The sequence below is a fragment of the Melopsittacus undulatus genome, chromosome 3 (genome assembly GCF_012275295.1).
Source record: "Melopsittacus undulatus isolate bMelUnd1 chromosome 3, bMelUnd1.mat.Z, whole genome shotgun sequence".
Taxonomy (NCBI): Eukaryota; Metazoa; Chordata; class Aves; order Psittaciformes; family Psittaculidae; genus Melopsittacus; species Melopsittacus undulatus.
Window position 1 is genome coordinate 43,068,315 of NC_047529.1, and position 13,664 is coordinate 43,081,978.

The 13,664-nt window shown below is 38.0% G+C and overlaps 1 protein-coding gene across 1 annotated transcript in view; it reads left to right on the plus strand.

Annotated features, from left to right (window-relative positions):
• The window catches only part of COL19A1 (collagen type XIX alpha 1 chain), a 181,928-nt gene that overhangs the window by 71,504 nt on the left and 96,760 nt on the right, over positions 1 to 13,664 (plus strand). The window contains exon 13 of the mRNA XM_034060919.1: positions 11,862 to 11,915. Within this exon, the coding sequence (XP_033916810.1) occupies positions 11,862 to 11,915 (54 nt within the window). The remainder of the gene's footprint in view (positions 1 to 11,861; positions 11,916 to 13,664) is intronic.

Consider the following 13,664-nt stretch of genomic DNA (forward strand, 5'->3'; position numbering starts at 1 on the left):
TCTTTATGAAAAAAGAATGTACTGGCAGGTTTCTGATGAGAAGAAGCAATAGGAAAATCCAATAAAATAATAATAGAAAACATAATTTAGCATAAATTTCATATATACCTATGCAACCTTGTAGTTTTTATATTTTAGCCTTATACTGGGAGACTTCTTAAAAAATTCTTTCATGTGATATTTCTAAAACAGCCATGTATACAAGCAAGTAAATTTGAAGATGAAATAGTAGAATCATAGAATAGTTTGGATTTGAAAGGACCTTAATTTTAGATCATCTAATCCTTTCCCCACTGCCAGAGGCTGGAACAACTTCCACTAGACCAGGTTGCTCAAACCCCTGTCCAACCTGGCTGGAACACTTTCAGGGATGGGCATCCACAACATCCTTGAGCAACCTATTCCAGTGCCTCACCACCCTCACAGTAAAGAAATTCTTCCTTATATTTAACCTAAATCTAGCCTCTTTTTTTTCTGAAAAGAACTAAAAATAAAAAAATAAAACAAACAAACAAAACCTACAAAACCCCAAAAACCCAACAAAACATGTCTGACTTAATAGGCTTCCTAAATGGGCTCTTGCAATTTTGATTGAGAGCTATTTGCAATTAGGAAAAGAATCACAATTCATTAACAGTGTATTGAAAGAAGCAATGAAGCAGCTACTTATATTGGTCAGTGTAAAACAGACGAACACAGCACCTTTGTTCATTAATATACCAAAATTAAAACTTGCTATGTGGTGAATGGGGGAAGCAAAGACAGATGTAGATGTTAGTACTGAAAAGTCAGCAACATATGTGTTTAACTGTATTTAATTCTCCAAAGCACTTTTTTTATCCTCCACTTAGCAGTAGTTGATACTTGTTAAGGTAAAACTGTCAATGATAAAAAGAGTCTTCCATCAACATCTCTTTCCACATGCTTCTTCCTATCCCCAGTGTCCCTGTGCAACTGTTTGTTTTATGCCTAGTAAAGTAAATAAATCAGGAAACTGTTCTGAGCAAAAAAAGCCTCTGTTTAATGGGTTATATCCCAGCAGATACTGTTTCTTCAGACTCCTGTCTGGCTTTTTTTCAGCAACCAAGATACTCCAGAATAGGTATATTTTAAGAACCAGAAGTTGCTGCAGTCCTATATAGATGTCTTTCGGGACTGGAGAAGAACAGTATGATTCATTTAAACCAAACCTTGTACTCCAGGAACAAGCCTAAGGTGCTGCAGTTGCTAATGGCTCTTGAGTTCATGAAAGCAGACTAAAATTACTGCAAGGTAGGTTTGGAATAACTCCAACAACTATACTGTGAACATCTAGTACTCTGCATCATTTGCTCCATAGATCCTCTTTTGTTCTGCACAGTATGTGTGACAGTAAATGGAGCTGTCTTAGATGTCTGCAGAGAGCATATTGTTGATCTTCCCTGCAGGGTGAGGCCAATATATGTTGTGCACAGATAAAGAAAGTTTTGTCCTGTACCCTTTTGTGAGTTTTATGTACTTACTGAAGGCCAACTTAAAGTTGCTTATGTTATCAATAGCAACCGTACATATAGCTCATATTTCCCAGGAGGCCCTTTCTAAAGATGCTTCCTTCCCTTCAGCAGGCTGCAGAATGTTCTTTCACCTATTTATTTAGGTATTTATTTTATATTATTGTATTTTATTATTTATTAGAACTACTGATTTTTTTTCACACTTCACTGCATAGACGTCCAGCTAGAATCAAAATATGACAATCGTTTTCATGCATGGTACACTATGGGGTGGTTGTATTGGCAGTTGCCAGGGAAGTGGGTTATGGTCATCTTGAAAAAAGATAAAATGTCTGGCTTGAAATCTATAATTACAAAGTTTTATGCAAACATCAGCCTGGAGACAGAGGATATAAAGAAGGCAGAGGTGCTGAATGCCTTCTTTGCCTCTGGATTTGCTCCTGCAGACTGTCCCTGGGGGCCCAAGATTCCTATAGCCCTAGAAGGCATCAGGACAAAGGAGGAGTTTGCTTTGGTAGATGAGAATCGGGTTAGGGATCAGCTATGCAATCTGGACATCTATAAATCGATGGGTCTGGATGGAATGCACCCACGAGTGCTGAGGGAGCTGGCGGAGGTCATTGCTAGGCCACTCTCCATCGTCTTTGGTAAGTCCTGGGAAACGGGAGAGGTGCCTGAGGATTGGAGGATAGCAAATGTCACACCAGTCTATAAGAAGGGCAAGAAGGAGGACCCAGGTAATTATAGACCGGTCAGCCTTATGGATGGAACAACTTATTCTTGACACCATCTCTAGATATATCAAGGATGAGGGGGTCATTAAGAACAGCCAATATGGTTTTACCAGGGGGAAGTCATGTTTGACCAATCTTACAGCCTTCTATGAGGAAGTGACTAGGTGGAGGGATGATGGTAGAACAGTAGATGTGTTTTTTCTTTATTTCAGTAAGGCATTTGATACTGTCTCCCACAGCATCCTCATAGATAAGCTAAGGAAGTGTGGGCTTGACAATCAGGTAGTGAGGTGGATCAAGAACTGGTTGAAAGGAAGAAGGCAGAGACTTGTGGTCAATGGCACAGAATCTAGCTGGAGGTCTGTGACTAGTGGAGTCCCTCAGGTGTCGGTGCTGGGACCGGTGCTATTTAATATTTTCATCAATGACCTGGATGAGGGAACTGAGTGTACCCTCAGCAAGTTCGCTGATGACACTAAACTGGGAGGAGTGGCTGACACACCAGAAGGCTGTGTTGCCATTCAGCGCAACCTGGACAGGCTGGAGAGTTGGACAGGGAGAAACTTAATGAAATTCAACAAGAGCAAGTGTAGGCTCTTGCATCTGGGGAAGAACAACCCCATGTACCAGTACAGGCTGGGGGTTGACCTGCTGGAAAGTAGTGAAGGGGAAAGAGACCTGGGGGTCCTGGTGGACAGGAGGATGACCATGAGCCAGCAATGTGCCCTTGTGGCCAAGAAGGCAAATGGCATCCTAGGATGCATTAGAAAGGGTGTGGTTAGTACGGCAAGAGAGGTTCTCCTCCCCCTCTACTCTGCATTGGTGAGGCTGCATCTGGAATATTGCATCCAGTTCTGGGCCCCTCAGTTCAAGAAGGACAGGGAATTGCTTGAAAGAGTCCAGCGCAGAGCCACAAAGATGATGAAGGGAGTGGAACAGCTCCCTTATGAGGAGAGGCTGAGGGAGCTGGGTCTCTTTAGCTTGGAGAAGAGGAGACTGAGGGGTGACCTCATCAGTGTTTACAAATATGTAAAGGGTGGGTGTCAGGATGATGGAGCTAGGCTTTTTTCAGTGATATCCAGGGATAGGACAAGGAGCAATGGGTGTAAACTGGAGCATAGGAGGTTCCACATTAACATCAGAAAAAACTTCTTTACTGTAAGAGTGACAGAGCACTGGAACAGGTTGCCCAGGGGTTTGTGGAGTCTCCTACGCTGGAGATATTCAAGGCCCATCTGGATAAGTTCCTGTGTAATGTACTCTAGGTTACCCTGCTCTTGCAGGGGGGTTGGACTAGATGATCTTTCGATGTCTCTTCCAACCTTTGGGATTCTGTGATTTGCTACTTTTCTGGCTGTGTTTTGGACTGGCCGTAGTGAAGTCTGACTGAGCAAGGTGTGCTCAGTTTGAACACAGATCAAGGCTCCTCCTTTGATAAGTATCTATCAGAAGACTGAACATATCATACCTTTATGTTGTACCAGGCTCCATGAGGGCCTTATTAAAACCCCAGTTTCCTGTCCAAAGTATGTATTTTTATGACTTTAATAAACTACTTAATGTAGTCTAAGTTAGAGGTTACTGATGCTGCTGTCTGTGTGGGCCTCATGAGCACAGTTAATAGTTGTCATAATAATAAATGCCATTATTTTGGTTGTTATGTGACAGAAATAAAGCTAGAGGTGTGGCCTTTGCAGAAAAGACACAGCAGTTCATCAGCTTGCGCAAACACTTGATGTTGCTTTAGCCATCTGCAGAACATCTTTTAGAGTCTAAATAACAATAGTGCTAGTTTGCCAAAACCATGAAAGCATGGGTGTCTGAAAAATAGTACGTTCTGTGAAAGCAATACTATTTGTCAGCTGCTGACAAGAACAGATTTGCTTTAGGTTGCCTTAGGAGACCAGCCTTGAAAAGAAAGTCGTTTATTTCTCCTACGGAAAAATCTTCATTCAACACTAACACTAAAGCCAGTATAAACAGAAACGTCCCCATTGAAAGACAGATAGAATTTTAAACAATTGTAGCTGAAAGTCAAATCCATTTGTAGTATTTACTTAAGAAAGGGAGAAATAATGTGTTCTTAAATAAGACAGCTTTTTTCTTTTTTAGATTTTAACCTATTGATAGATATGGAAGATATTATCACAGAATTTGGTGCTGGAGACTTGGCACCAAATTCAACTATTCATGTTGTTTGTGAGTGATGCAAGAGCAAAGTTCTGTAAAAGCTCAAGTATTTGTGCAAGTCAAAACGTGTTATTATATTCTTGTCTTAGGCACAGTACAAAGACAAGCAGACCATTTCTCTCATCCCAAATATATTACAATTAAAATAAAAGATTTAAGATGGTTCATAGTTCTGAAAGACTTTTGCTTTTGGATTTTGAAGAAAAGTATAGCACAATAAATGATGTGCAGTACACCAGTTTTTAAGCTGACTTGATATACCATGTAGAGAATATATTGTAGAACTGAGTAAAGAGGATAATATCCATTACTATTCATTATGGCTTTCTTAGAGTCTTTAAAATATATGTTATTTCTTTCTGTAGATGCAATTTCTCAAAATAAACATAATATTTTTGGGGGAAGTTTTGAGTTATTTCAGAAACCTATTTGCATCCACTAAAGCATCTGCATGTAAATACCAAATAGCATTTGCAAATGCTATTTTCACCATGGAAAACTGTAGTGACTTCTCATTATAAACATATTTTGCCTTACTGATTGTACTTTCACTGAAGAGAGTATTAATATATTCAAGTGGATGTTAAGAATACATATTATGTAGAAGACTGAAACTCTGTTTTCAGATAGCTCATGCTTTGGAGTATATTATTGTTCTTATTTGTATGATTAAAAGTTTAATCTTGGGTAAAGATTTTTCTTTCAATTTAAGTCTGTGAATATATGATCAAACGGTTAACAAAAAGAGCAGAGTTTTGAATATTGATTTTGTTTTTTTCCTCTGTGCTATTGAAAGTTTTGAAGAAAAAAAAAATCAGATGACATGGTGATTGCAGATGAGCCATGGCAGGATAGCATACAGGGCAAAGTCTGCAAACCGCAACAGCAAAATTTCATGTGGCAAAAAGCAAGGGCAGTGTGAGCATCTTAAACCTGAGTACATTGCTTTGAGGTATTTTTTTGTGGAATAACAAAGCTAAATGCTAGATCACGGTTAGTTTTGATAAATTGTAGCAAGCAGGAGTTATCCATAATCTGAGTAATTTTTCTTCTTGTGCTGGCTGTCAACTACCATTCAAACGGACAAGGCTGTGTATGTTTTTTTACCCTAACAAGTCTGTTAGATGAAAATGTATGATATGTACTATTCTACATATATATATATACTTTTTTTTTTGCTTATTACAGTATAATTTAATGTTTTTTAATATTTCATAAATGATCTTAACTACTCTCTCTGGTCAGAATCAGGGAATGTTAGGCAGATTTCCACAAGATAGGGTTATGTTGAGAGTAAGGACCAAGGTGAGATTCAGAGATCTGTAAGGAACACATTAAGAGATCAAAGGATTGTTCATTTGTGTTTTTAATAAGGCATTGCTGGTAGCCTTATTGTGGCTTTTTCTAGATGTGAAAAAATAGAATTTGAGTTTTTTGAAGGCTCAGTTCTCAAGTAGATCATAGTTCTGTAGGCTACAAAAGAAAATATTTCAATAAGGCAGTAACTCTGGGCACTTTGTTGCTTGACAGGATGCCGTGGAATTCATAGAATCACAGAATGGTTTGGGTTGGAAGGGTCTTAAGAGATCATCTAGTTCTAATTCCCCTGACAAGGGAGGGACACCTTCCCCTAGACCAGGTTGCTCAAAGCTCCGTTCAACCTAGCCTTGAACACTGCCAGGGATGGGGCAGCCACAGCTTCTCTGGGAAACCTGCTCCAGTGCCTCACCATCCTTACAGGGATGAATTTATTCCTAATATGTGATCTAAATATACCCTGTTTCAGCTTAAAGCCATTCCCCCTTGTCCTGTCACTACCTACCCTTGTAAACGGTCCTTCTCCAGCTTTCTTGTAGGCCCCTTTAGGTACTGGAAGACTGTTAGAAGGTCTCCCTAGAGATTTTAATTCTCCAGGATGAACAACTATTTTAGAAATCCGTGTTTGTAGATGTTGCAATGTAAGAATCCAGCTTTTATGAAGAGTGTAAAAGTACACCTAAGCTACATGACTTCATCAAATATGGATAAAGAATTTCACTCTAAAGGAGTTGCTAACTCTTCAGAATGCAACTGTCCACTCCATTTTTTTCCATGTTGTTTGGTTTCATTTTTATTTTGAGATTCTTTATCTCTGAACTGATACTATTCAATCACTGTGCTTGGTGGTAAAAATGGCACAGTGACAGTATAAACAGCTGAGTCATTTTGTTATCCTTTACATTGCTGGCATTTGAATTAATGTTTATTTCTCTTTCAATGCCTTTCTGAAAAAAAAAGAGAATTTATTAAATGAGAGAATTTTGACTCCTTAAGACATGTGGTAAATGCTCCATCCCTGGCAGTGTTCAAGGCCAGGTTTGATAGAGCCTTGGGTGACATGTCAGGGGCATCGGATGGCAGGTGAGTTGGAACTTGATGATCTTAAGGCCCTTTAAAACCCTAACTATTCTATGATTCTATGTGCCTACTATAAATACTGTAATTATTACTCAACGAGGACATCATTCTAAGAAAAGGTAAAACTATTTTAACATCTGACTTTGTCACGTTTTCCAAGAGAGAGCAATCACAGCAGAACCAAGGACCAGTCTACAGGAGATGTTATCCTAGACGAGTATACAGGGTTATATCTCCCTCACCCCATAAAGACACGTATTATCAAATCTATCTAGAGAACTCTCCAGCAAATTCTACATTTAAGGCAATTTCACTCTATTCTTAAATAGATTGTTACACTATTTTTCTGCCCTTTTAACCCCATTTCGCCATCTCCTTCTACTCCCATCCCCAAAATCTTTTTGGCTACAAATTATGCCCATTATTTGTATTATTCTTATGGAAAATTTACCATCCCATTTGTAGCATTCTTTTCGATATCACTGAGAATTGTTCCTTCTTTTCTCCTAACTGGTTTTTTTTAACTCCCTATCATTCTGGTTTGGAGAAAAGCAGATACCTAAAAGTTGACAAAGTTCCATGAAAACTATGATTCTCTGAACTAGATGTGTTTTTTCACTGTTCTTAACATTGGCAAGTGAAACAACTTCAATTTGCATTTGGCAAATGGAAATTGGAGGTTAGCCTTTTAAAAATAGCTTTGTGTTATAGACTCATGTTCACTATATGATCCATGATAATCCTGAGATCCTTTTCTGCAGAGTGCTACAGGGATTATTTAGGGTTTACATATTTGATTTCTCCATTTAGAGAGCACTACACTGTCACATTTATTGGACTCGATTTATTTATTTATTTTAAATTACTGTTCTGACTGGTCAAAGTCATTTTGCTTTTTAAGGTTTTTCTCTGAAGAATAAAAATGGATGGCTGCCTTGTTCCTGCTGACAGTAAAAGGCAATTAATCAGTGCAGTTTTGGAGCCATGGGCTGGTCTGGCTTCATATCATTCTCATTCTGTGTCTACAATTTTGGACTCCGTTGAGACAGCAGTTTGCCTTTATATAGTCTCTCTGGCTAAGAAATGCATGGAGCTAACTTAGAAACATGATGCATTGACACTAATCGGTAGTTAGCTGATATGAACATCTTCAGAATGGCTCAGTCTATGTAAGTGAAACAGGAAGGAAAGATCTTTCTCCTGACATGTTATCTGGCTTGGTCAGGCATGACACCTGTCATGTGGAGCTTTTTCACAAGATGGCGATGGCGCAGTTTGGAATCGGAAGTTTTTGGTCACAGATTTTTGCCAAGTGTATCTACTGAGCTTTCTGCATTCCTGGTGACTGCAAGGCTTTATGATCTTCGCTTTCTTGCTGTGTCTGAATATCTTAAATAGGTGGGTTTGGGAAGACACAGGCTTCATGGTGATGTTCTTCCAGATCACCACTATTGATTTTAATTTACTAGAAATAGAAGAATATTTCTTCAGTGTTTCATATTGTCTCTTTCTGACCCTGTGTAGGTTAGGCTAGGTTAGTTAGGATAGTCTTATGTGGTGCAGGGTTACAGCCTGTTGGAAAATAAGCTTTCTGTGTCATTCTTTTGTTTCCTTGCATATTTCCTCACAGTCTAAACTAAGACAAAATCATTAGTCTGACTTGATTTGCACTCATTTTAAATGGTATAGTTTCTCAGCAGCCCTGATGTACTTTGCTCTGAGTATTGCTGCCTTCCTGAAGTATACTATCCCACATTCTGCAAAGGGTTACAGGTCAGTTAATAAGAATAACCCTAGCTCTCCAGACATCTGTAAGCAAAACCAAAAAGAACTATAGGAGTTTTTTTTACACTGGAGGTGCTGATTTTAAATTCATAACTTATTTAGGAAAACTCAGTAAGAATTACTATAAGCTGGGTTCAATTTAAAAGAAGCTATGGAGAAATGGTTGCAAGAAAAGCAAATTCACTTAGAGCATTCTGTTGAGACAGAGCTGTAGCAAAACGCAGAAGAGTATTTTTAAAAGAACAGTCTCACGACTATCTTAAAGATATGTAGGGTAAAATTGTGGAATTTCAGGAGTTAAAATTTATAAGGTATCTTATCACACTGAGCTTTTTAAATAAGCAGGAAATAGCATGCATGCATAATGAGGCAGCCTTAAAGTGGACAAGTGAGTTGGAGGCTGGTACTCTCATCTTACAGAGGGCATGCATGAAACCCTGGCTCTAATTAAGGATTCAGTTTAATTAAGGAATTCAATTACCACTGAATTCAGCATATCTGCTATTACACATAGCAGACTAAATCCCTCCAAGTGGTTATACTGAGCAACCCCATCAGCTTGTTCTTCTTGGGCAATTGAAAGCAGAAGGCACCCAAAGAAATACAAATCACTCAGTTTATGTTGGATTAGTTTTAGTTAACAAATAACCACAGCAAGGCACTTCCAGACTTTTGTCATCCTGTTTTTGTAATAAATAGTCTTTAACTGTCTCATCTGAATATAGTACAAGCAGGCAGGAACGTTGGATATAAAACGTCATTAACACATTTTTCTCTCTTTTTTGTTAATCTATGCAGTGCGCCACAATGTTGATTATTAGCAGCCTCTACACTGGAAAGTGGCTTCATCAATTCTGCAAATTGGCTAGCTTTGAAGCTGTTAATTATGCTGTATAGTGTACTCCATAAAGGCAGAAATGAGTGTGACTTGGCTCGGTTCTCATGAGAATAAATTGTAGAAATTGGGCCTCTGTTTTGTTTGAACTGTGACTTCATAGAGGACATGGACATTCCATACAACAGGCTTGGCAAGGACAAATTGTTTACTCCATTAAAAAATCAGAATATGTTCATAGTAAAATCCCATACCTGGCAGAATGCCCATGGTTCTTGGGACTCTGCAGAGGTCTGGGGCTCATTACCAGAGGGTGCTTTTTATCATTTTGTCTAAGAAACTAACACACATCTTAAATCCAGGTCTCCAATACATGCTGCCCACCTAACATTAAGGCAAATGAGAAGCGAGGATGAGGAGAGGATCGTCTTTTGGCTTAGGCTCTCTACTTAGGATTTTATGTAATTGTAGATGTTGCATAGCAAATTATGACATGATACTTTTATGTTTAGGATACTACTATTTCTGAAGTAGACTTGGACATATTTATACCATTGTCTGTTAAAGTATAAAAGCAGATAAAGAAATCATAGAAGAAAAAACAGCTCTGGAAATCATAGTGACTTTTAAATATTCTAGAAATGCATTTGGATAAGGAGATAATATGTCAAATATTTGACTGTACCTTTGTAGCTATTGCAAGGTTCTAGAAGTGTATCTAAAATTGGTTGAAAGATCCTGAAAGCAGTAGTTAATGTCCAGTGGGTCACAGTGATGAAAAGTAAAATGCCATTTTTGCAATTTCATCAAAAAGTTTAAGTGAGCTATTCAAAAAAGAATTTAAGTTTGTGACTTCAGGTGTTCTTTTCATAAACTGGAAAGAAAAAAAAAGTGAAAGAAAATTAGTGTCCAAACCAGTGCTTTAATCCATAAAACAAAGAGAATTTTATAGTTTAATCACACTAAAATAACCAGTGTTAAATTCTTACAACTATTTGGTGTCATTTGAACTTTGCAGTAAAGGCATACATTTCTGTTTAGTTTGGCTTGGTTTTTGTTTTGTTTTGTTTTGAGTTTCTTTTTGACAAGCAAGACAGGCAATACGTAAGGAAAAACCTTAACAGTATGATTCACATTAATGTGTAGCATTCATTTTCTTATCAACAAGATGTATTAAAATGGAAACAATGAACTAGCAAAGCCATCTTGTGCATGGGATTATTAAATTCACAGTTTGCTGTTGCTAATTTGTTAGTAGGCTTCAGTTGTTTGAGAAAGCTCATGTAAACTCATTTTGCAAAACTGATTATTAGATGAAATGCCCTCTGACATTGCCACTGGAGGAATAGCTCTGAATCAGGGCTGTGTCACAAATGGAGTTAGCTGAATGATCTCAGTTCAATACCATTTACCTAACAGAATTATGAAGATGATACTGACATAATGAATAGCTTCTGCTCAGACAAATGTAGTCCTCTGGAGACAATGAAAATTCAGTGCAGGGCTGTTCGCTTTCTTTGGTTGATATGAAGAGCTTTGTTTCTACTTACTAAAGCAGTCCCTGTGCTTTTATCAGAATTATGTTACTTTTATGATTTGACAAAGTTCAGTCTAGTAACAGAGATACGATTATAAAGCATTTTGGACTTGTTGGTTCTGGAAGGCATTCTTAAATTATGCTTCTTAAACAAGTGTATTTTGTTTGCTTTGATTAAATATGTGTTGACTAGAATAGCATGGTAGTTAGGGATAACACAGAACTGAATCCCTCCATGTATCCTAGACAGAATATTGTGTTTTGTAGTCAGTGTTTCATGAGCAAACACAGGAACCAGCCTGCATAGTTGCTTCTGAAGGATACTTCCCACCATTTTTTTTTTATTCCTCATCTTGTTCCCCATACTTGTGAGAACATTTTCAGAACAAAAATTGTTTCCATTTTACAGATGTGATCTGTGAACCATACACCAGTATGGGTCAAAGACAAATTATCATATTGAGAATAGTTTTGTTATAAGAGGAATTAATGATTAAAAAACAGCCTCAAAATGAAAACAATCTTATGTCAATGTTAAGATTTTCAAAAGGAAAACTGTTCCCCAGTGTAAATTTCTTTCTACTTACCATGTTTTTGGAGCACTGTGAGGCCCAAGAATATTTTTCTGTGATGTGTCTTTGTGGGTGTTCAGTGGGGCTGTGAAGTACAGAGAACTGTAGCTCTCAGAGCGCTAGACATTTTTCGGAAGCATTTATTTGGAAAGAATTTCTGTTGGAATGTAAGAAATACTTTTGCTTGTGCAGCCAGCAATGTATGTGTAGTACTTCATGTAGAACTGACAGGAGTCTTAAAATATTTTTCCTGTTAAAAAGCATCATGGGTTATTATTTATCTCCTATATGAAATAAAACATATATTCATTCTTTTAGGGTGAAAAAGGAGATAAAGGAGAACCAGGACCAGAAGGTGTTCATGGAAGAGAGGTAAACTGAATTATAATGAAACAGTCAAGCTACAAACTTTTGGGAGGGATGGTTAAGCAATGAAATTTAGAATTTGTGTCAGGATGGATTTTGAAAATGCGTATGCCAGGAGAGGTAACATCCACAAGATGATGGGGCAAGAAAAAAATTCATTCGGGTGAGTCAGGAGCACTTAGGGCTTCAGGTTGGACAGAGGAGCTGTGGATATTTCTGGAGGAAGGGTATAGCTAGGCCTGGAGTCTTGGTTTCTGAAAAGCAAAACATACAGGCTGCCAGCCATTCCTGGGTGAGCTCAAGGGTTACTGTTGTGATTTAACCCCAGCTCACTCACTCACTTCAACCCTGCACCCGTGTAGGATGGGGACAATCAGAAAAAGGTTAAACTTGTGGGCTGAGATAAGAAGAGCTTAATAATTAATGTAAACTAAAATATAATAATAGTAATAAGAGAAATTGCAATCAAAGTGAAAAAGAGAGAGGGAAATAAACCCCAAGAAACAAGTGAATAACAATACAATTGCTCACAACCTCTGATCGGTACTCAGCTCGTCCTGGAACAGTGTTCAGGCAATTCTCCACAGCTGGGCATCATACTGGGCATGATGTGTTATGGTATGGAATATCCCTTTTGCTAGTTTGGGTCAACTGTCCTGGCTGTGCTCCCTCCTGACTTTTTGTGCCCCTTCTCGTGTTCCTACAGAACATGGGAACCTGTAAAGTCTTTGATTTAGATTAAGTGCTACTTAGCAACAACTAAAACATCGGTGTGTTATTGGCATTGTTCTCATACCAAATCAAAACCACATCACTGTACCGGCTTCTGGGAAGAAAATTATCCCAAACAAAACTGGGACAGCCACTCACTGTACCATGTGGCTCATGATAGAGACTTTGAGTTAAAATTTCACTGCCTACATAGTTAATTAGTCAGGACCATATTTGAGGTGGTGCATGAATATGTGTCTAAAAGTACTGGATAGTCCTGCTCATTGAGTTCACATTTTAACTTGAACCTAAGCTAACATTATAGACATGCCCAGTAATACACCTTACTTTTGCCTAATTTATTTTTAAATTTAATTTTTTTTTATATTAAAATAAGGTGAGAAAGCAGAAATTCAGGTTTTCATTTTCAGTGCAATACAAAAATGGCCAACTAGCCTGAATCAACAGCAAGATTTAAAAAAACTAAATTTGTAAAGCAAACTAGCAGTTTTCTTTATCCCCTTCTTCCCTTTCTGTCTTCTTGACCTAGCTGGGGGTCAACCTGGTTTAAGGTTTTAATTCAGGATACTGTTGGGTCTCCTATTGCAAATCATCACAGTTGAAGGCAGAAAGCATCTCAGAGGGATCTGAACCTGACTGTCCAAATTGTGTGGGGAATTACTGGCATTAGGACTGGAATCCAGATACAGGATTTGGGAAAAAAACATGCAGCAAAGCTTTTCTAACCAACTTTGCCAAAAGAGTAAAAGGGTCAGCATTTGACCCAAAAAATGCTATGACAGTCTAGCTGGGTCTACTGAAAATATAGTAAAACAGACTACATAATTATGACACTTTTTATGTGATCTGGCTTTCTATGTGCCCTGTAAACATAAAAATATTTTTCCTATTGTAATTTGTTATAATTAAATGCTATTGGGCTATTTTTGTCTAATAGCGGATTTCCTCCATGTGAAAACATATACTATGTACTGAGCTGAAACTACGTTTAGGTATTCAGAGAGGTATTCTCTTGTAGCCTGC